The sequence below is a fragment of the Rousettus aegyptiacus genome, unplaced genomic scaffold, assembly GCF_014176215.1.
Source record: "Rousettus aegyptiacus isolate mRouAeg1 unplaced genomic scaffold, mRouAeg1.p scaffold_m13_p_9, whole genome shotgun sequence".
Lineage (NCBI taxonomy): Eukaryota > Metazoa > Chordata > Mammalia > Chiroptera > Pteropodidae > Rousettus > Rousettus aegyptiacus.
In genome coordinates this window covers 101,370,841-101,398,516 of record NW_023416312.1, presented here as the reverse complement: position 1 = coordinate 101,398,516, position 27,676 = coordinate 101,370,841, and the positions used below count along the sequence as shown (strand labels likewise).

General features: G+C 40.3%; 3 protein-coding genes across 3 annotated transcripts in view; 1 reads left to right on the top strand and 2 right to left on the bottom strand.

Annotated features, from left to right (window-relative positions):
* F8 (coagulation factor VIII) overlaps nucleotides 1-20,113 on the top strand; it is a 110,457-nt gene extending 90,344 nt beyond the window's left edge. Inside the window, exons 23-27 of the mRNA XM_016133454.2 lie at nucleotides 10,018-10,162; nucleotides 10,527-10,675; nucleotides 11,385-11,561; nucleotides 17,896-18,067; nucleotides 19,379-20,113. Of these exons, the coding sequence (XP_015988940.2) occupies nucleotides 10,018-10,162; nucleotides 10,527-10,675; nucleotides 11,385-11,561; nucleotides 17,896-18,051 (627 nt within the window). The 3' untranslated portion in view covers nucleotides 18,052-18,067; nucleotides 19,379-20,113. The remainder of the gene's footprint in view (nucleotides 1-10,017; nucleotides 10,163-10,526; nucleotides 10,676-11,384; nucleotides 11,562-17,895; nucleotides 18,068-19,378) is intronic.
* Nucleotides 446-5,253, bottom strand: F8A1 (coagulation factor VIII associated 1). The gene is made up of 2 exons (XM_016133455.2): nucleotides 2,738-5,253; nucleotides 446-791 (listed from the first exon to the last, which is right to left on the bottom strand). The coding sequence occupies exon 1, from the start codon at nucleotides 5,244-5,246 to the stop codon at nucleotides 4,116-4,118; it is 1,131 nt and encodes a 376-aa protein (XP_015988941.2). The 5' UTR covers nucleotides 5,247-5,253; the 3' UTR covers nucleotides 446-791; nucleotides 2,738-4,115.
* Nucleotides 6,382-6,729, bottom strand: LOC107504312 (histone H2A-Bbd type 2/3). The gene has a single exon (XM_016133439.2). It carries the CDS (start codon nucleotides 6,727-6,729, stop codon nucleotides 6,382-6,384), a length of 348 nt encoding a protein of 115 aa, XP_015988925.1.
* Nucleotides 20,114-27,676: the final 7,563 nt, after the last annotated feature.

Sequence of the window (27,676 nt, the reverse complement as noted above, 5' to 3'; positions counted from 1 at the left end):
ACTCCCCTCCCCCGTCTGGCCAACCATCAGGCTGTTCTCTGTGTCTATGAGTCTGTTTTGTTTGTTCACTTATTTTGTTTAGATTCCACATGTGACATTATATGATGTTTGTTTTCCTCATCTGACACTTCATTTAGCATAATACCCTCTAGCTCCACCCAAGTTGTCACAAATACCCCCACCAGGTCTACTGTGCTAGGGAAAGGACACCGCTGGAAAGGAATGAAGCTCTGAGACTGGGGCGGGTACATTTAAGCAGGCACGGATGAGGCTGGGGACTGCAAACCTCCAAAGTCCCCTGAGCTCCTCTGCCCAAGGAAGCAACTGTCCCCAGTCTCTGAAGCAGTCATCCCTTCTCTGCGTAAAAGTCCTTCAATGACCACACCTGGAAGGTGACTAGGGCCTCTGCTTGGCCACTACAAAAACCAGACAAATCAGGGAAAGATGAAGGATCATCACAAATTTAATCAGGCTGTGATGACAAAAAAACTGCAATTCCAGATGTGGTATCTGCTCTGGAACAGATTAACACAGACCCAGGCACCTGACGTAGGCCAGGAAAATGCTTTTTCCTTCATTCCCATTGATGAGCAAAATCAGAATATATTTGCATTTATGAAGTAGGAACAAGAGTAGTAATATATTAACTTTACTGTTCAGACTTCAGGGTGATGCCAGCTTCCTTGTTCTTAGTCATAATGTAACTGTAGACCCAAGGGACTCCAAACATCTTGCTACCCCACGCAACAGCATACTGGCCCATCACGTTGATGACACTACGCTGGCAGGACCTGGTAAATAGGAAATAGCAATCACCCTAAATGTTTTTACGATTATTAATACACATGCGCGGAGACCAGGCACACATACAGACACACATGCATATACATGAGACAAATCGGCCTATCTTGTTCCTGACTTTAATGCAGATGGAGCTCACGTGTCACTGTTTAATGTCCACTGTCAGTTTCAAACAAATTCTTTTTACCACATTTTAAAAGTTTCCTTCTATTCTTACTTTACATGGAACGGCTGCAGAATTTCATCAAATGTTTTTCTGAGTATCTTCGATAGGATTTCATTTTTTCTTTCCTACTGTCAAACTATACTTATATTCAATAGTGTGCTGGCAAATTTAAGAACTAGCTCTGGGAAACAACGGGGGGAGGTTAGGAGGGAAAGGCCTCGATGTGGAGTACAGGCCATTTTGTTTCCTATAGTTAATTGCTGTAAATGTGTATATTGGAGTGCTGGCTCCCTTATCTATATATCGGTATTGACACACACAATCTCTTTTTACCCCTCTATCAGAGTTAGCGAGTGCTTGTCTATTCTATTGGATAGTCAAAGAATCAACTCTTTGTCTTAAAATCGAACGTAGATTTGAAGGCGTTGTTTTATATTTCACTAATTTCTGTTCAAAACTTTAAAGGTTCTTTCCATTTTGTTTCTAGTTTATTTTGTTCCCTAGAATCTGCAGTTATTGAATGACTAGTTCATTGATTTTCAATCTTTCTTGTTCAATGATAATGATAAAAGGGTTATTAAATACTCTCATAAAGGTCATTCCTTTAAGTTACTGCATAACTACAGTTGCCCCTGGAACAACTCGGGGGCTGGGGTACCCATTGCCCAAGCAGTTGAAAATCCACTCATAATTAAAGAAGGCCCTCTGCATAAGTAGATTTCTAATCAGCAGCTGACCCCTGAACAATGTGGCTTTGAACTGCATGGGTCAACTGAAAAACTCTGAGTATAAGTAGAGTGGCAGTTAAAGGCCACCTGGACTATGTTCTAGGTTCTAGCAAGGGGTGGGGGCAAATGAGAACTCATGGATTTGTACTATAACCTGCTTTCATATGAGTTAAGAATGGCTTTGACATGTTTAAAGTTGCAAAAACAAAGGAAACTATGCAACATATACCATTTCTGCACTGAAAAGATGAAAATATTTCCATCTGGTCCTTTGACAGCACAAGTCTGTGGACTGGTGGTCCAGTCTACTCGCAGTAGAGATGATATTAACTGGAACCCCAGAGCCTGCCTAATTTATGAATTTCAATCTTAGTAATCTTCTTCCACTGCAGTGCTTCTCAGATGTTTTCCTATCTTTGTATCATTCGCATACAAATTATTTTTCATAAGCAATATTTCTCATCATAAATGGGATAAGGGGAACCCCAACACCCTTGAAGGATCAGTCCTTCACAGCCAGCATTTGCAAGTTATAATGTTCTGAATGTTACTTTTGAATTGTCAGTAAACATTTCAAGGCTGATCTCTGTCTCTGATTTTGCAAGTTAAAAAGAACACTGATCATGGCCTTTAATATGTATCTCTGGCCATGTTAGAAAACAGTGTTAATTTTAATATTAAGTTGATATGGAGCAAGAGAACTGTCAAAATCACTGAAATCTGGCCCTGGCCCAGCTGTCCATGCTATGAACTTTCTGAGGGACGTTCATAAATGAGCCCATGGCAAATGGAAAACCTTTAACATTTCTAGAACTTATACCTGGCTCTCTGGTAATCCCTGCCCCCACCTCATCAATGCAATGAGTTTAGACCAGAGGCCTAAAGAGGATTTTTTTAAAGCCCAAATCCAAATACTATCACCAGTCACATAACGCCCAAGCATTCGTGTCATGACACAGTTAGGCAGCCAGCCGGGCTGGCGGCTCAGTTTGAAAGGAGTGTATCAGAAAAAGCAAAGGCACAAAGGAGCATGCGCACTTACCACTTATGCACTAAATTGAACTAGCTTTTAGGACCCTTCCTGGCAGCCAAGTGAGAGCACAGGAACAGTGGCTCGATCTGTCTCAGATGGGCGTATCCTGCAGTTCCTTACCTACGGCTTCCACACTGTTGAAATACAAGTGGAAAAGAATACTTTAGAAGTCCCGCCCATTTTGAGGGACTAAACTCATAGTGAAAACCATCTACGTACTCCCCAAAAAGTGCAAAACAGGAATCTCACCCCTAATTATTGTGACAGTGTACAAATTTGGCCTAAAGGATGCATTTTTCCAAAGCTGAATGATTTAGAATGAGATTCTACACTGAAGAGTTCCTGTCATCGTACTCAAAACTGTAAAAAAAAATTGAATTTTAAGAACAGCTAAGTCAGTTTGCATGTAACACTTGGACCCAAAAACACTGGAAATTTACTGTTTTAAAATGGAACACCACCCTGTTTAGGGGAGCTACGCTGTCCTGCATATACATGATCACACACCACCAAAAAATCCATGCTGATTTTACAGAGTTAAGTAAGAGTTGCAGAAAGATCCCTACTACAAATAAAAGTGGTCATGTGGATTATGGGTGTCTCTCAGAATAGAATAGGAAATGTGAATTCCAATGTACACCCGACTCACTTGCGTTGGTCACCCCGAGGCCCTCCCGGCGACCCGACCTTGCACCAGACATGTTTGCAATGCTGCTATTTGAATAAGGAACGCATCCCAGATGATCACTGCCTGGTGGGCCGCGAACTACGCACGCTGTCAATTTCAAATCAATGAACACAGCTTGGAACTGAAAGAGAACAATCTGTTTCTGCTTTCTGCCTCCTGAAAAGCAGATGAGTTATTCCCATTTTACAGATGAAGTAAATCTAAAGCACACGTTAGGATGGTTACGGCTTTATCGCAGACTTGGGGCTCTGACAATAATGATGAAATCAAATGATTCCCACCGGAATCTCACAAAGGAGAAATTGGGTGATGCCATGAAATTAGCCACAATTTAATAAAAAACAAACAACATAGCTTAAGTATTTAGACAGAGCTGTGCAAAATAAAACCCTGAGTATGAAATAAAGATGGGGGGCACGGCAGGGGGTGTGTTGGGTGGAAGGAAAGGGATAAAATGAGTCTCCTTCTTATGTTGCAGTTTTGGGGAAGAGTCACGTCCAGTGTTGTTTTTTCCCCTACTATTATGGACATAAGTCTTTGGGGTACGAGTGTCAGGCAACTGAATTCCAGAGGTGGCAAGATAAATAATCAAACAAGGGTAGAAGTGCTGAGATCGATGTCTTTTACGTCCTTCCAAAAGCAAAGGCGAGGCGTCGAGGTCCGGGAACAGGCACAAAGTCACTGGGTCAATGTGATTCGTCAGATCCCCTCCCCCGAGGGGGAGATGGTCTCCTGCAGAACGAGGTGGAGGAGGTGGTTCTGCTCGGCACTCAACAGCGGCCACATCTCCACCTGCAGCGACTTGACGGCTTCCGTGTCCTTCTCGTGCGTGGCCATGACCAGGGACTGGAGCAGCAGGAAGAGATCCTCGGGAAGCTGGGCGCTGCTCTCCTGCCCGTGGCTGTCGAAAGCCTCCCAGGAGTACTTCTCCAGGGTGTGGGCGTGCTCCGGCAGGAGCTTGGCGGGCGGCGGCTGCAGGAGCAGCAGCAGCAGCACCCGGGACACCTCGCAGCGGACCAGCACATCCGAGAAGGCGCCCAGCGCGGCGCGAGCGGGCGCGGCCGCAGAGCCGGCGTTCGCGGGGAGCGGCGCGGCGGGCAGGGGGGGGCCCGCGCTGGGCCCGTGCTGGGGCCCTGGCGGCGGCGGCTGCAGCGGCAGCGGCGGCGGCGGCGGCTGCACCGGGTGGCTGCCGTGCTCTGCCGCCAGGCGCTGCATGCGTGTGAAGACCGCCAAGGCGCCATTGTAGTCGCGCGCCAGCAGCTGGCAGGAGGCGGCGTCGCCGAGCGCCTGCAGCGCGGCCAGGGGCATCTGGGGCAGCTGCAGCTGAGCGGCGCGCTGGAAGTGGCCCGCGGCGGCGGCCGGCTGGCCCAGGTCGCGCAGGGCGGCGGCCAGCTCGAGGCACAGGGCGGCGGCGGCGGCCGGCTGGCCCAACTCGAGGTGCAGACGCACGGCGGCGCCCAAGGCGCTGGCAGCGGCCTGCAGCGGCTCCCCGTAGGCGGCGGGGCAGACGAGGCGCTGGCGCGCGTCGCGCTCCTGTCGCAGGAAGAGGCGGGCGGCCTCCGTGAGCGCCAGCGCCTCCCCGGGCCCGTGGAACAGCGCCTGCTGGCAGCGCGCCACCGCCAGCTGGCACCAGGCTGCGTACGGCAGGCACTCCTGAGCGCGCAGCTCGCGACCCAGCTGTCCGAACTGCTCGCCGGCCTCCGCCACGTTCGGCTTGCGCAGGAACCGCTTCTTCAGCTTGTTCGACACCTGGCGGTACCTGGCCAGGAAGTCCCCGGCCTCGGGCCCCGGGCCCGCGCCGCCGCCCAGGCCGCCCGCGGACGCCGCCATGTTCCAGCCGGAATGCTTCCGGGCGCGCCTACGCACCCTGGCAGACGTGCCCTGCGTCCCGCTTGGGCTGGCCGCGTGACCGCGCACGTTGGGGATCCCTGCGCCCGGTCGTTTCCTTGGTGATATGCAAAATAGCTGGCTCGTGGGGCGGGGCCTGGCCCGGCGTAACGCCCGCTGTTGCTAGGGGACATGTTTTTCAGGTTGTTAAGGACACCTTTAGCATCTCTAACGGAAAACGGCCATAACGGAAAACGGCCATAATGGAAAACGGCCATAACGAAACTTGTGATCTCGCGTGATCTTAATTCCTGTTTTGCATCTTTTTTTTTTTATTGAAAGGCTTTTTATTTTTACAAAACTTGCAAAAATTAAAAGCAAGGAAAATTCCAAGCCAATAAAATGCACTTGTTAGATTGTTTATAGTATCGGATATGTAGTAAAAACGGTATCTAACAGAAAAGTAGTTTAAGAACTGATGAGTCCTTCAAATCACAGGCTTACCCCTACCCCAGTATATAGGTTTGTAACACTAAATATAAAAAATAATTTAACTTGGCATTTTTCTTGATTGCATTCACCCACTATCACTCAATCTTCCCATCAAAACTGGTGCCCCATTGGAATTCATGCCACCTGCTCTGTCCACCCCTCCACCCCGCAGGGCCCTGGTTGTCGCTGCATGTTCACCCTATCTCGATGGCGCAGTCACGGACTTGCCCTCCACCCCAATGAGCACCATCCTTCTGGGGACTTTGCCGGGCTCTGAACTGCTCAGCGGCAATGGGGGCGTCTTCGGTAACCCGGCCTCACCCCTGCCGCAGCCAGCCTCTCTCACCCAGGGCCACCCCTTGCACTGTCACCCGAGAGACAATTCCTGTCATCCCCAACTCCAAACCCCGTCTCCGGCACACAGCCCCGCCACCCCCATCCCTCCGGCGAGTTACATCCCACAACCACCTCCCTCCCAGGCAGTCACTGAAGCACACACACGATTTTCTTTAAACAATTTATCAATTTTTAATGACTCTGTCAAAGGCATCAGACAGGCCTAGGCTGCCCGGACTATGAACGGGCTTGGTGCCCTAGGGCCGAGGCAGGCCGGGGGGGGGGGGGGGGCATAGGGCATGTTAGAGAACTACTCCCAGGGTGGGGCCACCTGGGAAATGGTGGTTGTCCCGAAGAAGCCGCTCAGCAGTGCGTTGTTGTGGACCGCCATGTCAACGAGCTCCGGAGTGATGCACCTGCGGCCGGTCTTCTGGGCCTCGTCGCCCGCCAGCTCCAGGATCTTGGAGGTCAGGTACTGGATGATGGCTGCCAGGTAGACCGGTGCGGATGAGCTCAGGCGCTGGGCGTAGTGGCCTTCACGCAGGAGACGTTCAATGTGGCTCACAGAGAACAGCAGCTCAGCTCTGGCGGTTCGGGAGCGAGAGCGGGTCCGGCTCCGGCGACTGGACGACCCTCCACGGCTTGCTCGCTCCGACATTGTGGATATCGGGTGCGGTTTCTCCGACCAGCTTAGCTCTGCAGTGCAGTGGGATGCTGTGATGTTTGGTGCGCCAGCAGGGTACCAACGTCTGAAAGTAACGGTACACAAACTCAAATCTGTATCCTAGCGACCACGGATTGGCCCCCTCATTGGTCGAGGCGCACACTGTGTGTTGCGTGGCCCGTGATGCGTGGCACGTGATGCATGGCGGATAACGCGTGGTTATGTCACTGCTTCCCACCGCCTCCTTCCATCCCCCGCCAACCCCCACCCCCCGGCCTGGAAGCCTGGACCTGCAAAGAAATGGTTCCAGCAGCGGCCTGCTCACCCTGCTCACTGACCCTCTCTTTGAAGGTACGCTCACTTTGCACTAGATGGGTACGTATGGAAAAAAACAACATGTTGGAGGGCCACCACAGCTATCTAGTTCCAAAATGCTGGCACCACCCCCTAAAAGCAGCCCCGGTACCGGGCAGGTGTTTCCTCACCCCACCTCTCCCTCCAGCACTCCCTTTCTTCCCCCATCCCTAGACCCCAGGCAGCCAGTAACCTACTTCACATTCACAGAGGTTTGCCTGTTGTGGAGACGTCCTAGATATACAATCATGCAATAGATAGGTGGCCTTTTGTGTCTGCATGCTTTCACTTGACATAATGTTCTAACTATGGTTCCTCCAAACATTAGCATGAATCAGCACTTCATTCCTTTTCCTGGCTAAATAATATTCTATAGTATGACTAGACCACGTGTTGTGCATCTATCTGCTCATCAGTTGATGGATGTTTGAGTGATTTCCACCTTTTGGAGGTTGTGGATAACCCTGCGGTGAGCATTTCTCTACAGGGTTCTGTCTGAACACCTGTTTTTAGTTCTTTGGAGTGTATACCTTTGAATAGATTTATAGGTTTTCTTCTGGACTCTTAATTTTATTCATTGATCTTTGTGTCTATCCTTATGCTAGCATCACATAGTTTTGAAAACTGCAGTTTTATACTAAGTTTTAAAGTAGGGAAGTGCGAGTCCTCCAACTTTTTTCCTTTTTCAAGATTATTTTGCCTATGGGAAGTCCCCCGAATTCCATATGAGTTTAGGATTGGCTTTTAGATTTCTACAAAACAAATTATTGGGATTTTTATAGGGATTACATTGAATCTGTAGGTGATTTAGGGTAGTATTGCCACCTTAGCAATCTTAAGACTTCCAACCCATGAATGCTGATAGCTGTTCATTTTTTAGGTTATCTTTAGTTTCTTTTAGCAATGCTTTACAGTTTTCAGTGCACATCTCCTTAGCTAAATTTATTCCTATGTGTATTTTTCCTTTGATGCTACTTTACACAGAATTGTTAAATTCATTTTGGATTTTTCGTTGCTAGTATTTAAGAATACAACTGATTTTTGTGTGTCGGTCTTGTCCCCTGCAACTTTGTTTAAATCATTGATTAACTCTAATAGCATTTTGTGGATTCTTTGGGGATTTCTAATATATAATGTATCATCTGAGAATAGAGATAGTTTTACTTCCTTTCCAACTTGGATATCTTTTGTTTCTTTTTCTTGCCTTCTTGTTCTGTCTAGGACTTCCATTACAATCTTGAATAAAAGCAGTTAAAGCAAGTGTTCTTGTCTTGTTCCTGATGTCAGGGGAAAGGTTTTCATTCTTCCCCCATTGAGTATGATATTAGCTATAGGAATTTCCTAAATGCTCTCTTTTATGTTGAGGAATTTTACTTCTATTCCTACTTTTCTGGGTGGTTTTTATTAGGAAAGCTTGTTGTATATTGTTGAATGCTTTTTCTGCATCAGCTGAGATGATCGTGTGGGCTTTTTCTCCTTCATGTCATTAATGTGCTGTTGATTAATGAACTTTCTTATGTTGAACCATCCTTGAATTTCCGGAATAATTCCTACCTGGACATGGAATGTAAATTTATAGTATACTGCTGGATTCAGTTTGCTAAAATTCCTAGGAGGATTTTTGCATCCATATTGTTAAAGGATATTGGTCTGTAATTTTTTTTCTTGTGGTATATATGTCTGAATTTGGTATCAAGGTAATATTGGTCTTGTAGTGTGCATTAGGAAGTTTTGCCTCCTTTTCTAGCTTTTGAAAGAGTTCAAGAAGGATTGGCATTAATCTTTCTTTAAATATTTAATAGAATTCATCAGTGAAGCCACCTAGCACAGTTCCTGGCACAAAATACAGGGAATCTAGAATTTGTGTAGTCGTTAGCTATTTGTTGAATTAATACATTGTCTCCCTAAGAAGGTTTCTAATTAAGATACAAGAATTGAGTAAAAAAGTGGAGCAGATATATTTATCAAAACTAATGCTGTGACTTCTGGGAAAATGCTATAAATTTACTAATATTTTTATCCCATAGGAAAAAAAAATTGTTACATGGCAAAAGAATTTTTTTTAAATTCCCATAATACTATAACTGTGATTATGTAACAGACTTACATTGGTTCCTATTTTAGAGTATTAAAGCAAATACAGAATACCAGGTATTTTATGAGAGATGGTTTTCAACTTTTTTTATACTCTATGCCATGTTTTACTTCTGGGCATCGAATTGGCAATACTACCACATTTCTCAAACTGTATCCCTTTTCCTTTAAATGACGTATTTTTCTCTAGGATCTAGACATGTCAAGGTTCTAAAACACACATTTTTTTTGGATATTAACATGTTTCTCATGAATTCAACACAGGCAATCACTAATTAATATCCCACAGTTCTCTCTCTCTCTCTCTCTCTCTCTCTCTCTCTCTCTCTCATACACACACACACACACACACACACACACACACACAGCCCCCATTCTTGCAAGGTCACGCCAAGCTGCCAACCCCCAGTCCTCTTTCACAGCTAACCCTGCCCTAACATAGTGCTTCTCAAACTCCATGTTCTGACTTGATATATCTGGAATAGGGCCCAAGATACTACAGTTCTAATTGCTCCCAGGTGGTGCTGCTGCTCTGTGGCCCACAGTGGATTAGCAAAGCCCTAAATGGCTTGCTCAATGTTGATGAACCTTTTACAGGACCTCAAAATAGACTTCTTCACCTGCCCAGGCCTGATCTCTCTTATTCCATTCTTTTTCCTGGTGTTTTTCTCCTTCATGTACTCTATCCTAACATCCATTGAGCTAGAATGGTTTTGAGTGTTGGATACTTTTGAGAAATGTACAAAGCAAAATTAGAAGAAGGTTATGATTGAAAAGAATTCCTCTTTGCTCTGTCTTCGCTTTCCACGTATCTGTGTTAATCCATCCCTATAGGTCTTCTTTGGCAATGTGGATTCATCTGGGATAAAACACAATGTTTTTAACCCTCCAATTATTGCTCGGTACATCCGTTTGCACCCAACACACTACAGCATCCGCAGTACTCTTCGCATGGAGTTGGTGGGCTGTGATTTAAACAGTAAGTGCCAAGTCATCCCATAACCTTCCTCCTCCCAACCGTGAGTAAGAAAATTAACCATCCTAGTTCTCCCAAGACTGGAGATATTTCTCAGGACACAGAACTATTAATGCTAAAATCAGCACAGTGCTGGACAAACCCAGGACTTTGTTATTCTAACCATGGGATTCCCCAAGGGCAGGTACCTCCTATACTACTATTAATAAGGCAAATCAATGTCAAACAAAGTTGAGCAGAGCTGATCCTAAGACAGGGGGTATGCTAACAATAACAGATTCTGCAAAAGTTAATGCCCGGGAAGTGACATCATGATGACAGTAACCCTAGAGTATCAGTAATTACATTTTTTTTTCATTTCTTTGAGGTTGCAGCATCCCACTGGGAATGGAGAATAAAGAAATATCAGATGCACAGATTACTGCCTCATCCTACTTAAACAATATGTTCGCCACGTGGTCTCCTTCACAAGCCCGACTTCACCTCCAAGGGAGGACAAATGCCTGGAGACCCCAGGTAAGAGGCAATGAATTTGCCATTTAACTGATGAGGAGTGGGGAGTAGTGTTTGGGGAAGAATAAGGGAAGCCCTTGACTGTTTCTTCAGAGGTATTTCTATCACTTGGTTGTTCCCGAAGAGTTTCAAGGAAGGTTGACCATGGGTAGAAAAACCCACAGATACTTAGTAGTGCCACGTGATTTCATACAGCATTCATTGGGGAAATAATCCCTAATTGAACCTCCTGGAACAATTTCGATATCCAGTACTGAGCTAATACCTGTCAAAGAATTGTAGTAGCTAAAGTCCAGTCTTAAAGAGAGAAATGTCAAGAATTAGCCCTCTTTGCAGGTTTCTCAGTGCCTCAAAGGAAACGGTCACAGTCATGTACAGAACAGTTTGGGGATGAATGGATTTAAAATGCTCTGTGCTCCTCCAGGGTCTTCATTTGAACAAAACAGGTAGTATAACATATTATTAAACTTTCGATAGTCTAGTCAATCTATATATGGCTCATATATTAATTCAGTAAACATTTACTGGGCACCCATCAAATAGCTGACCCTGAAAAATGTCAACCCTCAAGTTCCCTAGAGTCTAAAAAGGGAGACTGACAAGCAGACAATTCAAATTCAGAGTGTAAGTGTTGTGATATGGTTAAAAAGAAGGGATTTGGGGATTTCGTGCAGCAAATAATGATCAACAGGGTACTAACTAACTTCCTCAGGTGAATAATCCAAAAGAGTGGCTGCAAGTGGACTTCCAGAAGACAATGAAAGTTACGAGAATAGCCACCCAGGGGGTGAAATCTCTTCTTACCAACATGTATGTGAAGGAGTTCCTCATCTCCAGTAGTCAAGATGGCCATAACTGGACTCTGTTTCTTCAGAATGGCAAAGTAAAGGTATGCTGGTCTCATAGGAAAGGCAGAAGGCCTCTCCTAGAGCTTGACATTTAGAAACATAACAAGGTCAATATACGACCAAACTTACAGGGTAAACTTTACTAAGAATCTACAGTAATAGGTCATTATGAAAGGCATTCTGGGAGGACACAGTGACTCTAAGCAGGGACGTATAATCACCAGGAAAGGGCAGAGTAGGGCCAAAAGTTGATTGTCCTTGTGAATGTTGGTGTCATCAAGGATTATGATAAGAATCAGAGGGGTAAAGAAGAATGAGTTGTTTGCTAAACGCTTAATGGTGTCTGAATCCTCATTAACAACTTAGATTCCCAGGCTTCACTGACCTTTAACTTTAGCGACCCACATAGTCTTCCTTCTTGATGTTGGCTTGCTAGATAACTCAACAAATTATGCTAATTAGAGGATACGACAGAAAGTCTTGCTACCTCATGAGTTATGAGAGAATGAATACTTCATCTCTATGGTCTCATTTATTTTCTTTTTCACCAAAAATGGTGTGACCCTTGCCAGTATAGTCCCTTGTCACCTGTTCCTTCGCTCTTTAAGTTCCACCCACACTAAGAAACTCTCAGGTCCCTAAAAACAGCATGTTCTTTCTCACAATGGGCTTTTATATATACTGTTTCTTCTACCTGGAACAGTTCTGCTGGGTACTTCCCACTGACCCTTTCACCTGGCTCATTCTTCAAGAGAAATTAGGCCAGAAAAAAATAAAAGGCATCTAAATTGGGAATAAAGACATAAAACTATCCCTTTCTGCCATCGATATAATTTTATATGTAGAAAATCCTAATAAATCCACAGGAAAACTATTAGAGCTAATAAATGAATTGAGCAAAGTTGCAGGATACATGATCCACACACACACAAAAATAGTTGTGTTTCTATATACTAATAATGAAAACTTTGAAAAGGAAATTAAGAAAACAATTTCTTTTACAATAAAACACACACAAATATATATATATATATATATATATATATATATATATATATGGGACTAAATTTAATCAAGGAGGTGTGAGGCTTATACACTGAAAAATACAAAACATAGCTGAAAAACTTAAAGGTGACCGAAATAAAAAGATATTTTGGGTTCACAGATTGGAAGACGTAATATTGTTGAGATGGCAATACTATTCAAAGCTATCTACAAATTCAGTGCAATCTCTATCAAAATCCCAAGGGACATTTTTGCAGAAATGGATGGGTTGATCTTAAAATTTGTGTAGAATTACAAAGGACCCAGAATAGCCAAAACAACCTTGAAAAAGAACAAAGTTGGAGAACTGACACATCCCGATTTTGAAACTCACCACAAAGCTACAGATATCAAAATAGTGTGTTACTGACATAAAGACAGATCAGTGAAATATAACTGAAGTTCAGAAATAAACCTATATGTCTTCTGTGGTAAACTGATTTTCAATCAGGGTGCCAAGACCACTCCATGGGAAAAGAATGGTCTCTTCAACCAATAGTGCTGGAAAACTGGGTATCTACAGCATACTCACACACAAAAATTCAAAATGGATCAAGTACCTAAATATAAGGGCAAAAACTATAAAACTCTTAACAGAAAATATAGGAGTATATATTGATTACCTTGGATTTGACAATGCTTTCTTAGATGTGACACCATAATCACAAGCAATAAAAGAAAAATAGATAGAGTAGACTTCAGAAAACTTTTTGTATATCAAAGGACACTATCAAGAAATTGAAAAGACAACCCACTGTATGGGAGAAAATATTTTCCAGTCTTATGTTTGATAAAGGGTCTAATATCTAGGATATGAGAACTCAAAATTCAACGAAAAAATGACAACCAAATTTAAAAATAGGCAAAGGACTTCAATAGGTATTTCTCCAAAGAAGATATACAAATGGCCAACAAACACATGAACATCAACATCACTAGTCATTAGGAAAATGCACATCAAAACCACAATGAGATATCACTTCACACCCACTAGGATGGCTATGTATTTTTTAAATACAGAAAATAAAAAGTCTTAGCAGAGATATAGAAAAATTGGAACCCACATTCCTGATAGGAAGGTGAGATGGGGCACTATAAGAAACATCTTGGTGATTCCTCAATAAGATAAACATGGAATTACCAAATGATCCAGCAAATCCACTACTGGGTAGGTACCCAAAAGAAGTGAAAATAAGCAATTAACGAAAGCTTGTACATGAATGCTTATAGCAGCATTGTTCATAATAGCCAACAGGTGAAAATGACCCAAATGTCCATCAACTGATGGGTTAACAAAATTTTGTCTGTCTACACAATGGCGTGTTATTCAGCCATAAAAAGATGAAAGTACTGATACATGCTACAACATGGATAAAACTTCAAAGCATGCTAAGTAAAAGAAGCCAGACATAAAAGGCCACATGTCATATGATTCCATTGATATGAAATATCCAGAATAGGCAAATCCATAGAGACAGAAAACATATTAGTGATCACCAGAGATTGGTGGGGAGGGTGAATGAGGAGTGGCTTCTTAAAGGGTGCTGGATTTTCATTGGGAGTCATAGAAATATTCTGCAACTAGATAGTGGTGAATATACTAAATACCACCAAATTTTATACTTTAGAATGGTTAAGAGGGCAAATTTTCTCACATACACATTTTACCAAAATATAAAGAAGCCAGAAGACTCATATATTACCATAATAAAAGTGATGAACTGACAGCTGATTACTAAACAAGAATGAAAATCAGAAGGTAGTCGATGATACCTATATGATACTAAAAGGAAAAATCTGAAACCTTCCCACAAAAAGAAAATGCAGTGACAATTTCTTTCATGCATTAAAGCAAAAACTAAAAACTTTCCAACACACAAGTGGTTTTCAGCAAAAAATAAAAAATAAGAGGCTATTTATTAACCCTTATATCAGTGAATTTGAAAAATTAGGTAAATGGATTAAATTCTAGTAAATATAACTTAAGAAGGAATAGGAAATCTTGAACCTCAACCTTTGAGAAATTGAATTGGTGTTCAAAAATCTTCCTACAAAGAAGATTCCAGATCCAGATGGCTATACTAAATATTGCGCCAAATTTTCAAGGGAGAAATAATACCAACATTACAAAGATTCTTCCAGAAAATGGAAAAAGGCTGTACATTATCCAGCTCTATTTACAGTGACAACAAAACTTAACAAAGACAGTTTTATTAGAAAGGAAAATAATGGGCCAAGTTTATTCCTGAACATATAGATCTGAAACAAAATATTAGTCAAATTTATCCTAGGAATGCAGCATTGGCTTAACATTAGAAAAGTGATATAGTCCATCACATTAATGAACTGAAGGATTATCTGACCAATAAATACTGAAAAAGCATTTCCTAAAATTCAACATCTATTAATGAAAAACTAGCAAAGTAAAACTAGAAGGGAAATTACTTAGTTTGATAGAGAGTATTTACAAAAATCTTATAGCAAAGTTATTTTAGGTGAAACACAGAAGACTTCCCTTTGGGATTGAAAATAAGAAAAGGATGCCCATTGTACCAATTAGGTATTGCTGTGTAACAAACTGCCCCAGAACTTCATCACAGTTTTGTGGATTGAGAATTTAGGGTGATCACAGACTGGTTTGTCTGGGATCTAGGTGGCATCAGTGGGGACAGATGGATAGGTCTACTCTCTAGATGGCTTGAAAGTCTGTGGGCCTACAGGTGGCAGATTTGGAAAGGCACTGCTCCTGGTGAAGGGGGACATACATATTCGAGGCTTGGTGATGAACCAAAAAAAAGTCACATGGTGGAAATTAAGTAAAAGCAAAAACAAATCACAAAATCACAAGAAACAAACCTCTTCCAGCACTCTGCCACCACCATTGAGCAGATTCGACTCATTTGTTCGTGTGCCTCGCTCCACCTCCTCCGGACCCAGGTCTGACAAGCCCAATATGACTGAGATTGAAAAATTCTATAAGTCGAAATTGAAGAAGAAAGAAACACCAGCAAAAAAAACCACTGCTTTCAAAAGAAACAAATAGGAGAAGCAAGCAGGTGGATCATAAGGAGGTACACACCACCAATAGGCACTGTACATTCCACAAGCCGTACCTTCTTATTTTCCTTCTTTTAGCTATTTAATCTTGTAAGATGCAAAGAGGTTGGATCAAGTTTAAATGACTATACTGCCCTTTTCACATCAAAGAACTACTGACAACGAAGGCCATACCTGCCTCTCACACCTGCCTGTCTGGCTGGCAGAGAAGGAAAAGAACTTGCATGTGGCTGAATGCAGAATGTGGGACGACAGTGAAATCTAGAGTAAAAAGCAAGCTGGTCCAAGGTGTCCTGCAGGCTGGAAAATACAGTTTAATCAGACTGTCATTTTTAATGATGCACTTTATTGTGCATAAAAGTATGCACAAATTTATTGTTCATAAAATTACGCACAATTTTGAAATATGCAAATAATAAGTGTTAAAACCCAAAAGAAAAAAAAAACCTTTTCCTGTCCTATTAAAGAAATTGCACTTTGCTTTATCAACAGTAGAGGGTGCTCCTGGACTAAGAAACCTAATTAGCCACCCAGACTTCTTACTTCCTCCTACCTAGACTCACCTCTTATTGCTAGAACTAGAAAATATAAGGAATTTCTAAATGAACATAAAATGGCAGATGAGATAAAAAGTATTATTGTTCTTGATTTTTCACTCCCTCCTTCGTTGAAAACACCATTGACTTTGGGCCTAGCAACAGCACTCATTTGGACTAATGGAATTTAAGTAGACATGGCATTCACCTCTTCCAAACAGAAGGTTAAACACGATTGTGTGTTTGACTCGGTCTCTTTGCCTCTGCCTTCAGCCATAATAGAAAAATGTAGAAGAAATGAAAAAATTAGGAAATCAACTTGCAACTCTCGATATTCTATTTAATTGATTGTAAGGAATCTCAATGGATGCTTAAGCCATTGGGTGAAAGCTTGATGGCAGACAGTATATTGACAGGGTCTTAAATTGTCACTCCATGATTGTTTGTTAGGAAAGGGAAATGGAGACCTTTATGCAGAGAAATCTGGTGAACAGATTACCTTAACCGAGTGATCAAACTTTGCCTCATCAGTAATGGGACAAACTGGCATCATGTGTTGCCTGATATGATATGATAGGATAGGAAGGACACATCACCTACTAAAAACATTTAACCAAAATCTAATAATGAGAAAACAGTCACACAAATTTAGAACGTGGGACATGCGACAGCGCAATGGTCCTGGACTTTTAAAAACATCAATGTCGTGAAAGACAAAAAATGACCAGAGAGTTGGAGTCTGTTCTAGAGTAAAGGAGACTCAAAGAGATATAATAAATACAGTATGTGATCTTTTATTAAATTCTGGATTGGAAAAACTGTATAAAGGGTATCATCATGGTATCAATATTATATTTGTTGGGTATAATAATGTTTTTTCTGTGGTTGGTTATGTAGAAGAATGACCCTATTTTTAGATTTGGCACACTGAAGTATTTGGGAGTAAATGAGATGATGTTTACAACTTCCTTTCAAGGAGAGAGAGAGAGAGAGAGCGCGCAAGCACACACGTGTGTAGAAAGTAAATATCTCAATATGTGAACAATTAATGAATCTAGTTGAATGACTTAAGTGTTTACTGTATTGTTCTTTCATTTTCTTGAGTTTGATAATAGTTCAAAATAAAAACTTGAGGGGAAATAAGAAGGAATAAGTCTCACAGATGTGCAAGCCTCCAAATAAACCATCAACGTTTGTCAAAGAATCACAGAACAGTGACCTTAATGTTTCTCCAACATTTTCCCAAACTTTAACAAATGTTTATAGTATATGTGTCATGTATATACATTGTGCTATATATTCTGTGTGTGGAAGACAGAGGAGTGACCATGGTGTCTGCTCTCATGGAGCTGACATTTGGTGAGGAAAGCAGAGGCAGCAATAACCCTGTAAGCAGATAAACGAGAAGATATTGAATGCTATGAGGAAAAAGAACAAGTTGAGATTTAGAGTCAACAAATGTCCTATTTTAGATGATGTCGATCTCTCTAAAAGGATGACATTTAAACTGAGACCCCAAAGGATAAAAAAAGGGGTAACAGAAGCGGTAAGAGCATTCCAAACAGAGAGAACCACACGTACAAAGGCTCTCATGATAAAATGGAATAGCGTTGTCCAGGAACCAAAGACAAAGAATGCTCTTAACTCTCCATGTTGCACCCACTTTCCCTGGCCGTGTTGGGAAAACATAATTTTTTTCCTGTCGGACAACTCATAAGCAATCTCTTTCCTCTTTCAGATTTTTCAGGGAAATCAAGACTCCTCCACACCCGTGGTGAACTCTCTAGACCCACCGCTACTGACTCGCTACCTTAGAATTCACCCGCGGAGCTGGGAGCACCAGATCGCCCTAAGGCTGGAGGTTCTGGGCTGCGAGGCACAGCAGTTGTATTGACATGACAGGAAATAAAGTATGAGACCTTTGGCATTTTCAAGGGAATGGTTTTGAGAACGTCATAAATTCTCCTAACCCAATAAAACCACTATAACATAGAATTTCCTCCATAAAAGGCAATAAAATACAATTATTTATATGGTATATGATCTTATAGGATTGTCTTAAGTGCCCTCCCAGCCCTGTTAACATAGTACCACTAGGATAACCAACCATCCCAGTTTGGCCCTTACTGTCCCAGTTTTAGAAAAGCCCTTGCCAGTCCCCTTGCCCCTGCCTCCTGAGTCCAGGCCATCCCCTCACTCCAGTCCAGCATCCCTTGCATATTTGCCTTCTACCTCTGAGCCTGGCCTCTGGGTTACTTCCTGCCCTGCCCTGCCCATGGCACCATCATTTATATAGTCCAAGCAGATGCTGCTCTGAAGCCTCCCAAATTAATTGTCATTAGTCCTGCATTCTCCGGGAGTGTTACAGCCTATTTAACTCTTGAGCATTTGCTGCGGCTGCTCCCCGATTGCTCGTCCCTTCCAGTGTGATTTAGGCAAGGAGAAATGAGGAAACCCATCTGGAAAGCATTCTCTTCCTGACAAATTAGTTCTCTCACACAGCCACCACTTCCTCCTCTGTGGAAAAACAATGTTTAAAGTTGGCAGAAGATATTCATGATGTAAGCATTTCAGATTAGGGTTTATACACTTAAAATAAAACTCGCTTTTTTTTATTATCCTGGTTGAGCATGGAACAAAACACAGCCTTAAAGTAAAACGCAAGTCATTTTTAACAATCTGCAAAATAGAGATAATATAAGAACCACTACATTAAAGTTTATTTTTGCCTCTTCAAAGATAGATGTAATTATCATATTTTGTCATCTCGAGTCATTGTTAGTGGTACATTCTTATCACAAAAACTAGTGGTCTTAAGCTGAGGTTCGTACATGGGATTCAGGAGCCCACAAATCCACTGAATGAGAAATAGCATTATGAATGCATATGTGCATTTATCTGGCAAAAGTGTCCAAAGGTTTAATAAGATTTTTAAGGGCCGAATGGCTGTCAAAATCTCAGAAGGATATAGAAATGAAGCCATTTGGTCTTAATTCTAATCGACAACCAAAAATAATATTAGGATCACAGAAATATTGAGAACCTTGAAATAAAATGACAATGTCCCCTTGAAATGGTGGTGACCAAGAAAGGTAATTATCATAATAGGCTTAAAAAATATTCTTAATATTTCCACAGAAAAATAAGGAAAGTCTATGGCCATCTGCAATAGGTAATGCATTATAATTCTAATAATACATTCATTTTACTCCCTCTCTCAGCTAATTTCCTGCTGAAACGACACAACAAAAATGTAACGGGGAAATTTTATACCAGGACTGAAAACTAGAGTCCCGATTACGTAGTTGAAAAATCAAGAAGTCATAAGAAAATTGAGCTGGTGAAAGCAGAGAGAAAACACTTCAGCCTGCCACATCCACCGCGTGAGAAGAACCCCATCTTGCACCATGGCCAAGAGAGGTGTTGAGGGGTTTACTGCTTCTTACATATGCCTGCCCCCTTCACTCTGATAACAAACATCTCCTGGATGGTAAAGGGGGCTAGAGGCCAGGATAAGCCCAGAGGTCAGGTGGAAGAAACACCCAAAGTTTACAATCCAGGGCAATTTGAAAACAGGAGTTCCTAGCGTAAGAGAAAATTTTGTTGCAATCTCAGAAAAAGCAAGAGAACAGTTGCTTTCCCGCCCCCATGCTAGATCATTTTCTAATAATCTTGCTTGACCCTGATCTGTCACAGTATAATCAGAATCCACAACTGATGAAGGTGCGAATGGTTTATAGCCCTGTAAGATTCTGTTAAAGTTAGAGGTTAATTTACATAAATCAACAAGTTGTTTTGCTTTATAGCCTGATAGAAAAGTTAACCCCAAAGGTGATATGGTTTTATTTTCTGTAAAAAGTTAAACATTCTTATGTCTAATTTAATAATCTTGTTTTTGCATTCTTTTGTCTTCCTGCTGGTTTCCTCAATAACCAGTTAAATAAAACATTGACATATACAAACAGATGCCATTGAGAATTGTTGTTTTTACACTGGAAATAAAAATGTGAACAATGATATTTAAAAAAAAATAGAGGCACCGAATAGCAGGATGGACACTTTAGAAAAATAAATTACAGATTAAATTGAACTCGGAATAAAAAGTGATATAATTTATGAGCGGTGAAATGAAATGTTAAAAATTAGAAATGAAGCCTTGATCCAGGAGAAGAGTTTATGGAGACAGAGACCGAGAGAGCAAGGGCGAGTTGCTATTCAGCAGGCATAGTTTCAGTTTTTCTAAATAAGTAAGTTCCAGAGATCTGCTGGGCAATATGTTTTCTATAGTTAACAATAATGTGTTGTGCACTTCCAAATTTGTTAAGAAGGTAGATCTCATGTTAAGTGTTCTTAACCACAATAGAAATTGAAAATTCAGAAGGACAAAATAGAATGGATGTGGTCAAATCAAACAATAGTAGAAAATGTTTTTGAGATGAAATAATAATAAAATAATGATGATGATAATGATGATGATAATAATAATAATAATACAAATTTGAGTCTTCAGATCAAAGAGAGTCTCCTAGTGCAAGACAGAATTAAAGACCCGAACAGAATATGTCCTGGGACCAATGTTAAATTCCAGGGAGAGGGGAGAGGAGTTGGGGGGCTGGGAGAAAGTGGTGAAGGGTTAAAAAAGTACATATTAGTAGTTGATAGATAGTCATGGGGATGGGGAGCACAGCATAGGGAATGCAGTCAGAAGTAAGGTAACGACTAGGTGGAAGGCCAGAGGAGAGAAAGAGCAATTAGGGGGATCATTTTGTAAACTATATAAATGTCTAACCAATATACTGTATACTTGAAACTAATAATAAAAACTTCTAGAGATCATGTAGAAGAATGAGATTGTGCATTGTTTACCGGCATAAACCTAGTCAAGTGGGAAAACAGACACTTGTTAACACCAAAAAATCCACATCGTTTTATAATGCCGGTTGAGTTATTTACAAGATCACTGGGATCATAGTAAGTTAATTCTAAGATTTGTGAGCAAATTCAATCTCATAACAACTACAGTTTGTAACTTTAAGTGAACCCATATAATTTTCTGTCACAAACATATTATCAAACATAATCTCAAGATTACAAGTCTACAATCTTTTGAAGATACATATTAAAACAAGTATATCTCTCAATGTTATAGAAAAGCTCTGTGTCCATTGTAGTAAATAGAGTGTGTAGAAACCCAGATTTATGATGACGAGATACAGATTAAATATAGACTTTCGTGTTTATTAACTGATTCTAACTATTCCTAGCCTCCTTCTTTGGCTATCCAATCCAAGGGCGATGACTGACATAGCATTCCCAGAACTTGTGGGTATGATTTCATCCATATTGTTCACCAAGACCAAGAATTTCAGTCGCATATTTTTCTATAAGTAAGAATAAAATGTTCGAAACATCCTGTCAAGATAGACTATTTACAAAGAAGAAAGAATTTGAGTGATATCAATGGTGATCACCTGTTTTTTGTGTATTTAGCATCCCTTCCCTTGGGAAACTGCCCCTCTCATATTCCTACTTGGTCCATGTTTTGTGAACCAAGATTCCTTTTTGGTCCTAAGGAAAAAGTTGAGTTTCTCTCACTTGCAACCCAAACAGTACTTTTTAAACTTCATAATTCTCTATTGCAATCTTCAATTCAACAAGACAGTAAGGAAACATTTAGAGATGTGAAGAAAATATTTCTTCCATGCAATCCAAGAATTGTTTCAGCCAAAATATGTGCATTCATATATCTCCATTTTTTATGCAAACCTTTCTCCTACGTGCAACATCTAAATATCCAAGTGCCTACCGTACACCCTCCCTCGAATGTCCCACATATCATATTAATTGTTCTCTCTCCTAAATCTCCACTCATTATTTGACACGACTATTCACCAAACCAGAAACTCAAATGGTATCCTTGACATCTCCCTCTCCCTTACTGTAGCTTTTTCTATAATTCAATAGGTGCTATCTGTTTTCCCTCAAATACTTCTCAGTTCAAAGCTTCATCACTCATCATTCCTTCATCTCCCACTTTGCAATTGTTCTGATTTGTCATGTTCCCTCTCTCCTCCAGTCTTTCCTAACACCGTTCCTTCTGTTTTAATCTCCTTGCTCCTTCACTAACCTAGCTCATTCCTATCCATCTTCTGGGTCCCAGCTTAAATATCACTTGAACATGATCTCTTTTGGGGAGCTTTTTCCTCCCATGAATCCTGCTCATATTTGTTGCATGACACTCCTCCCCATTCTCCTTCAGAAGGCTGTTATCACTCTTTTGAAATTGCCTGAGGACTTTTAACTAAAGGTAGTACATTGAATGAAAGCCTTAATCTTCACTCTCTTCTGAAACTCCAATAAAATACCCATAAAATTTTTAAAAGTGGGAGAACTACTTCATAAAGCCTTAAGGAAGAGGAGACCAGGGGAATAAAATTTTAGAAAGGAGAAAAAATACATGTAACTGGCAACTAACTTAGAAAATCTACAAAGCAGGGTCCTAGGCTATGAATTGGGAAAGAAACAACTGGATTTGCACCACAGAACCCTCCAGAACAGCCAGGAATTGATTGCTTTCAGTAACTCTGGAAGTGGAGGTATAAGTGAGGTGCTAAAGTAAGGAAGATTACTTAAGAAACTCTCAAGTTAGACAATTTGAAAAGTAGTTTGATCCTATAATCTATGATCCTCTATTCAGCTCCACATAGCAACACTAGCAGAAGCTTGGAAGTTTATTCTCTCAAAAAGGTCGGACAGAGGGTCTAAGAACTGGGTAGAATCTGTCCTAATGAAAACAGAAGGGTCAAGCAAGAAATGCTTACTCAATCTTGTGAGCCATTAGCACCCTCTTTTTTGACCTCGTAAATAGGAGTTACCATAATAGCAGGAATAATTGCCCCTGATATTCATCAGGACTTGGGGTTGGCACTATGCAGTAGGAGCAGAAAGTAACATGCTTGGCACTCAAGTGATCCAGTAGGGTATCTCTTAGAACTAAATGCAGTGGGGACTGTGGCTCCTCCCATTAGCCCCCCTTTTATAAGTTTGCTAGTGGTCATGGTTAACCAGAATCCTGGAGAAGCTGTGGCAGAATGTAATGAATCTGATGTGAGAAATAAGTGGGTTTGGGTGGTGTAAGAGGTAGACCACGCAGATGCTGTAGTTGTACTGCTCAGATCTTCTGGGATCTCCTTCACCAGTTCACTGTTTGAACTGGTCCCCCAACTACTTTGACTAGAGGCTTTAGAGACTTCCACTTGCAATGTCCTCCAAGGCACTGCCTGACTCAGGTACCTGACGGTTATTAAACCTGTTCCCACCACCCCTAACAGACCATGGCCAAAGACTAATGGAGCAAGGGTAGAAATCTTGGATCCTGAAAGCAAGGCAGGCTCTGAGGTGCAAATTATACTCCAGTGCACCGTACAAGGTCAAGCTGAAGCTACATTTCATCTGCAATATTGACCTAAAAGTATATACTCAGCGACTATATCTTTCAACGGGGGAGAGGGGTGTGCAGAATAAGACATTTTCCGACAAACAAAAAATGGAAGACTTTGCCACCAACAGACCTTCACAAAAGGAAAATTTTAATTTACTTCAATCATAAGGAAGCTGATCTCATATAGAATGTCTCACATCCAAGGATTAATGAACAAGTGAGAGTTTAAAATGTGGATAAAGTTAAATAAATATTGGCTGAACAAAACAACAAGAATGTCTTGTAGTGATAAAAAGTAATCCCCAAAATATACAAAAGTACATAAATCAGGAGGAGATTATCAAAATTAAAGTGTTACAGTCCTTAGGGTTCAGAAGAGAAGTAAAGGTATTGAATTACTTCAGACTTTCTCCCACCATTTTAACTATTTTAAAGTGTGAAATTCAGTGGCTTTTTGTTCATTCAGAGCTGTTCAACCATCATCCATATCTAGTTCCAGAACATTTTCATCCTCCCCAGCCCTTGACAACCAGGAATCTGCTTTCTGTCTCTATGGATTTCCCTATTCTGGACATTTCATATAAATAGATTCATACACTATGTTGCCTTTTGTGTCTGGCTTCTTTCATGCAGCATAACGTTTTCAAGGTTTATCCATTTTGTAATATGTCAATATTCTGTTGTAGGTAAACCACATTTGGTTTATTAATTCATCTGTTGGAGGACTTTTGAATTGTCTCCACCTTTTGGCTGTTGTGACTAGTGCTGCTATAAATATCTTTGTACAAGTGTTTGTTTGAACACCTGTTTTCAGTTCTTTTGGGTTGCTGCGTCTTATGGTAATTTTATGATTAACTTATTGAGGAACCACGGTACTATTTTCCATAGCAGCCAAACCATTTTACATTCTCACCAGCAATGTATTAGGATTCCAGTTTTTCCACATTCTCATCAACAATAGTTATTTTCCACTTTTAAAATGGCTGTCCTAGTGATTACGAAGTGACATCTCACTGTGGTTCTGATTTGCATTACCCTAATTGCTGATGACATTGAATATCTTTCCATGTGCTTGTTGGCCATTTGTACATCTTTGGAGGACTGTCTATGCAAATCTTTTGCCCGTTTTTTAATTGCATTGTCTTTTTGTTGTTGAGTTGTATCAATTTGTGTATTCTTGATATATGATTTGCAAATATTTCCTCCCATTCCATGGATTGTCTTTTTCATTTCCTTAAAGTGTTCTTTGATTTTAATTTTGAGGAAGTTCAATTTACCTATTTCCTTTTGTTGCTTGTGCTTTTGGTATTACATTTAAGAAACTATTGCCAAATCCACTATCATGAAGATTTACCTCTGTATTTTTTGCTAAGAGTTTTATACTTTTAGCTCTTATATTTATGTCCTTGATCAATTTTGAATTAATTTTTATATGGTGTGAATTAATGTTCTAACCTCATTTTTTTGCATGTGGATATCCAGTTATCCAACATAATTTATTGATTAGATTGTTTTTTCCCCTGTTGAATGGTCTTGGCACCCCACTCTTGCTGAAAATCTTTTGATATCTATTGACCATAAATGTTTAGGTGTAGTGGTGGACTCTCAATCCTATTCTATCAATCTATTATGTTTATCTTTATGCCAGTACACACCGCTTTGATTACTGCAGCTTTGTAGTAAGTTTTGAAATTGGGAAGTATGAGTTCTCTGACTTTGTTTTTCTTTTTCAAGATCGCTTTGGCTATTTGGGATCCCTTGCAATTACAAATGAATTTTAAGGTCAGGTATTCCATTTCTGCAAAAAAAAGGGGGGGCTGTTGGGCTTTTGTTAGGGATTGCATTGGATTTATAGATTACTTTAGGGAATATTGCATTGTCTTCCAATTCAACATAAAAAAAGAATTTTAAACAAAGAAATAAAATTATTATTTTCAGACTAACAATAATTGTGAATGTAGAAAATTCTAAATAATTCACGGACAAGTCATTCACACTAATACATCAGTTTAGCGAACTTTCTAGACAAAAGTGCAATATGAAAATTATGTCTACGTACCAGCAACAAAGTTAAAAAAATACAAATCTTAAAAGGCAACCTTTATGATAACATCAAAAAAATGTCACTCTCATATTGATGAGAATGTGGAAAAACTGGAATCCTCATACTCTGCCGGTGAGAATGTACAAGGGTGTGGCTGTTAATAAATCATAAGAAATAAAACACATGAATGATATCAAAGAACTCTAATTAGAAAACTGTAAAATTTTATTGAGAAGTATCTTTTAAAAACCTAAATAACTGGAGGGATATAATATAGTCAAGGATTGGAAGATTCGATGTTATAAAGATTCCAATTCTCCTCAAACTGACCTATAGATTCAAAACAATCTCAGTCCAAATTTGAACATTTTTTTACCTTATGGAATTCGAACATGCAGAAATATAAAAGGCCAAGATTAGGTAAAATATTCCTGATACCAGGTAGCAAAATTTATTTTAAAGCCACAGCAATTAAGACAAAGTGGTATTGGCACAAGGATAGACCGACAGACCACTTTAGAGTTCAGAAATAAATTCACACATATACAGACACTTGATTTCTAACAAAATAGCTCTCCAGAGCAGTGGTACTGGGTCGATCAGAAATGCATTTGAAAAAGTAAAATTTGACCCCTTTTCTCATACCATACCAAAAAAAAAAAATCAATTCCACATGAATGAAAGCTCTATGAACAGCAAACAATAAAACTTCTAGGAGATGACAGCCTTAAGTCATACACAGACTTCTTAAACAGGACCCCAAAACCACTGGCTAAGAAAGAAAGATTGATAAATTTGACCACATTTAGATTCAGATCTCCTGTTCATCCAGAGTGAAAGAAAATATTTGCAGTATGTACAATCGACAAATGAATGTGTGCCGGGTGGAACTCTGTTACGCTGTTCATGGTATAATTATTTTGGAAAATAATCTGACATCACAACACCTTTATTGCACATATTGCTTGGTGGCTCATTTTAATTACTGTATATAATTCCATTATATAATATACTACAATTTATTTCTCTATTGCTTTTCTAATAGAATCCTGACAGATATACCATTTATGCCAGTTCTTCAATGGAAGTGATCATCTTTTTTAAAAATTTAATTTTTTAATTCGTATGCTAAGAACCTTAAACTATTATTTGTGATATATGTTATGAGACATATTACCTAATTTGTCACTAATTTTTTATCCTTCTTTACAAGTATTTTACTGTATGAAAGCTTTATATTTTTATGCAATAAATTCATCAGTATTGTCGCTTATGGTTTTTGAGTTTTAAAACATGCTTAGATTAGCTTTTTCCACATTAAGATTATAAAAATATCCACCCATAGTTTATTCCAATATGTATATGGTTTTATTTTTGTTTCGTCCTTATTCTATCTAGAATTTATTTTTGTGTTTACGGCTCTCACTTTAGTACATCCAAATGAATAATCGGTCATCATATTAAACCATCTGTCTATGCCCCAATGATATAAAATGCCACCTTTATCATCTATTAAAGTTCCATATATTCACTATTATAAACTGTAGTAGATACCACTTGGCATATGAAATATCTTAGAATTCTTTAAGCCTAAGAGGATACAGCTACTGCAAGTATAATTTTTAGTATCAACATGTTTATGCAGAGACAGAAAAAATGTTTGTATGGTTAGTTGTCAGAAAGAGAGTGGAGAAGGGCCAAATGCAGTACATGATATCATAAGGAGTGCTAGAATTCTATTTGGAACTTCGGAGACTTCAGGAGAAAGTTCTAGCTAGCTTCTTCCACCACACTGTGAAGATCGAGGCCTAATTCACTGGCTTCTTTAGATCCCTTGGTGCTAGGTGAATTTTCAAGTAAGTGGCCCCCCACCCAACATGGTTCCTTTTAAGCCCTATTAACCAGTGGATGAGTGTATCAGTTATAAATGTCTTATGCAATAGAAACCCCAAATTGTAATGGCTCAAATAGGGTTTGAGTTTTCTCATACCAAGTAGTTCAGAAGTTAGCAGACAGAGGTGTTGATTTAGTGGC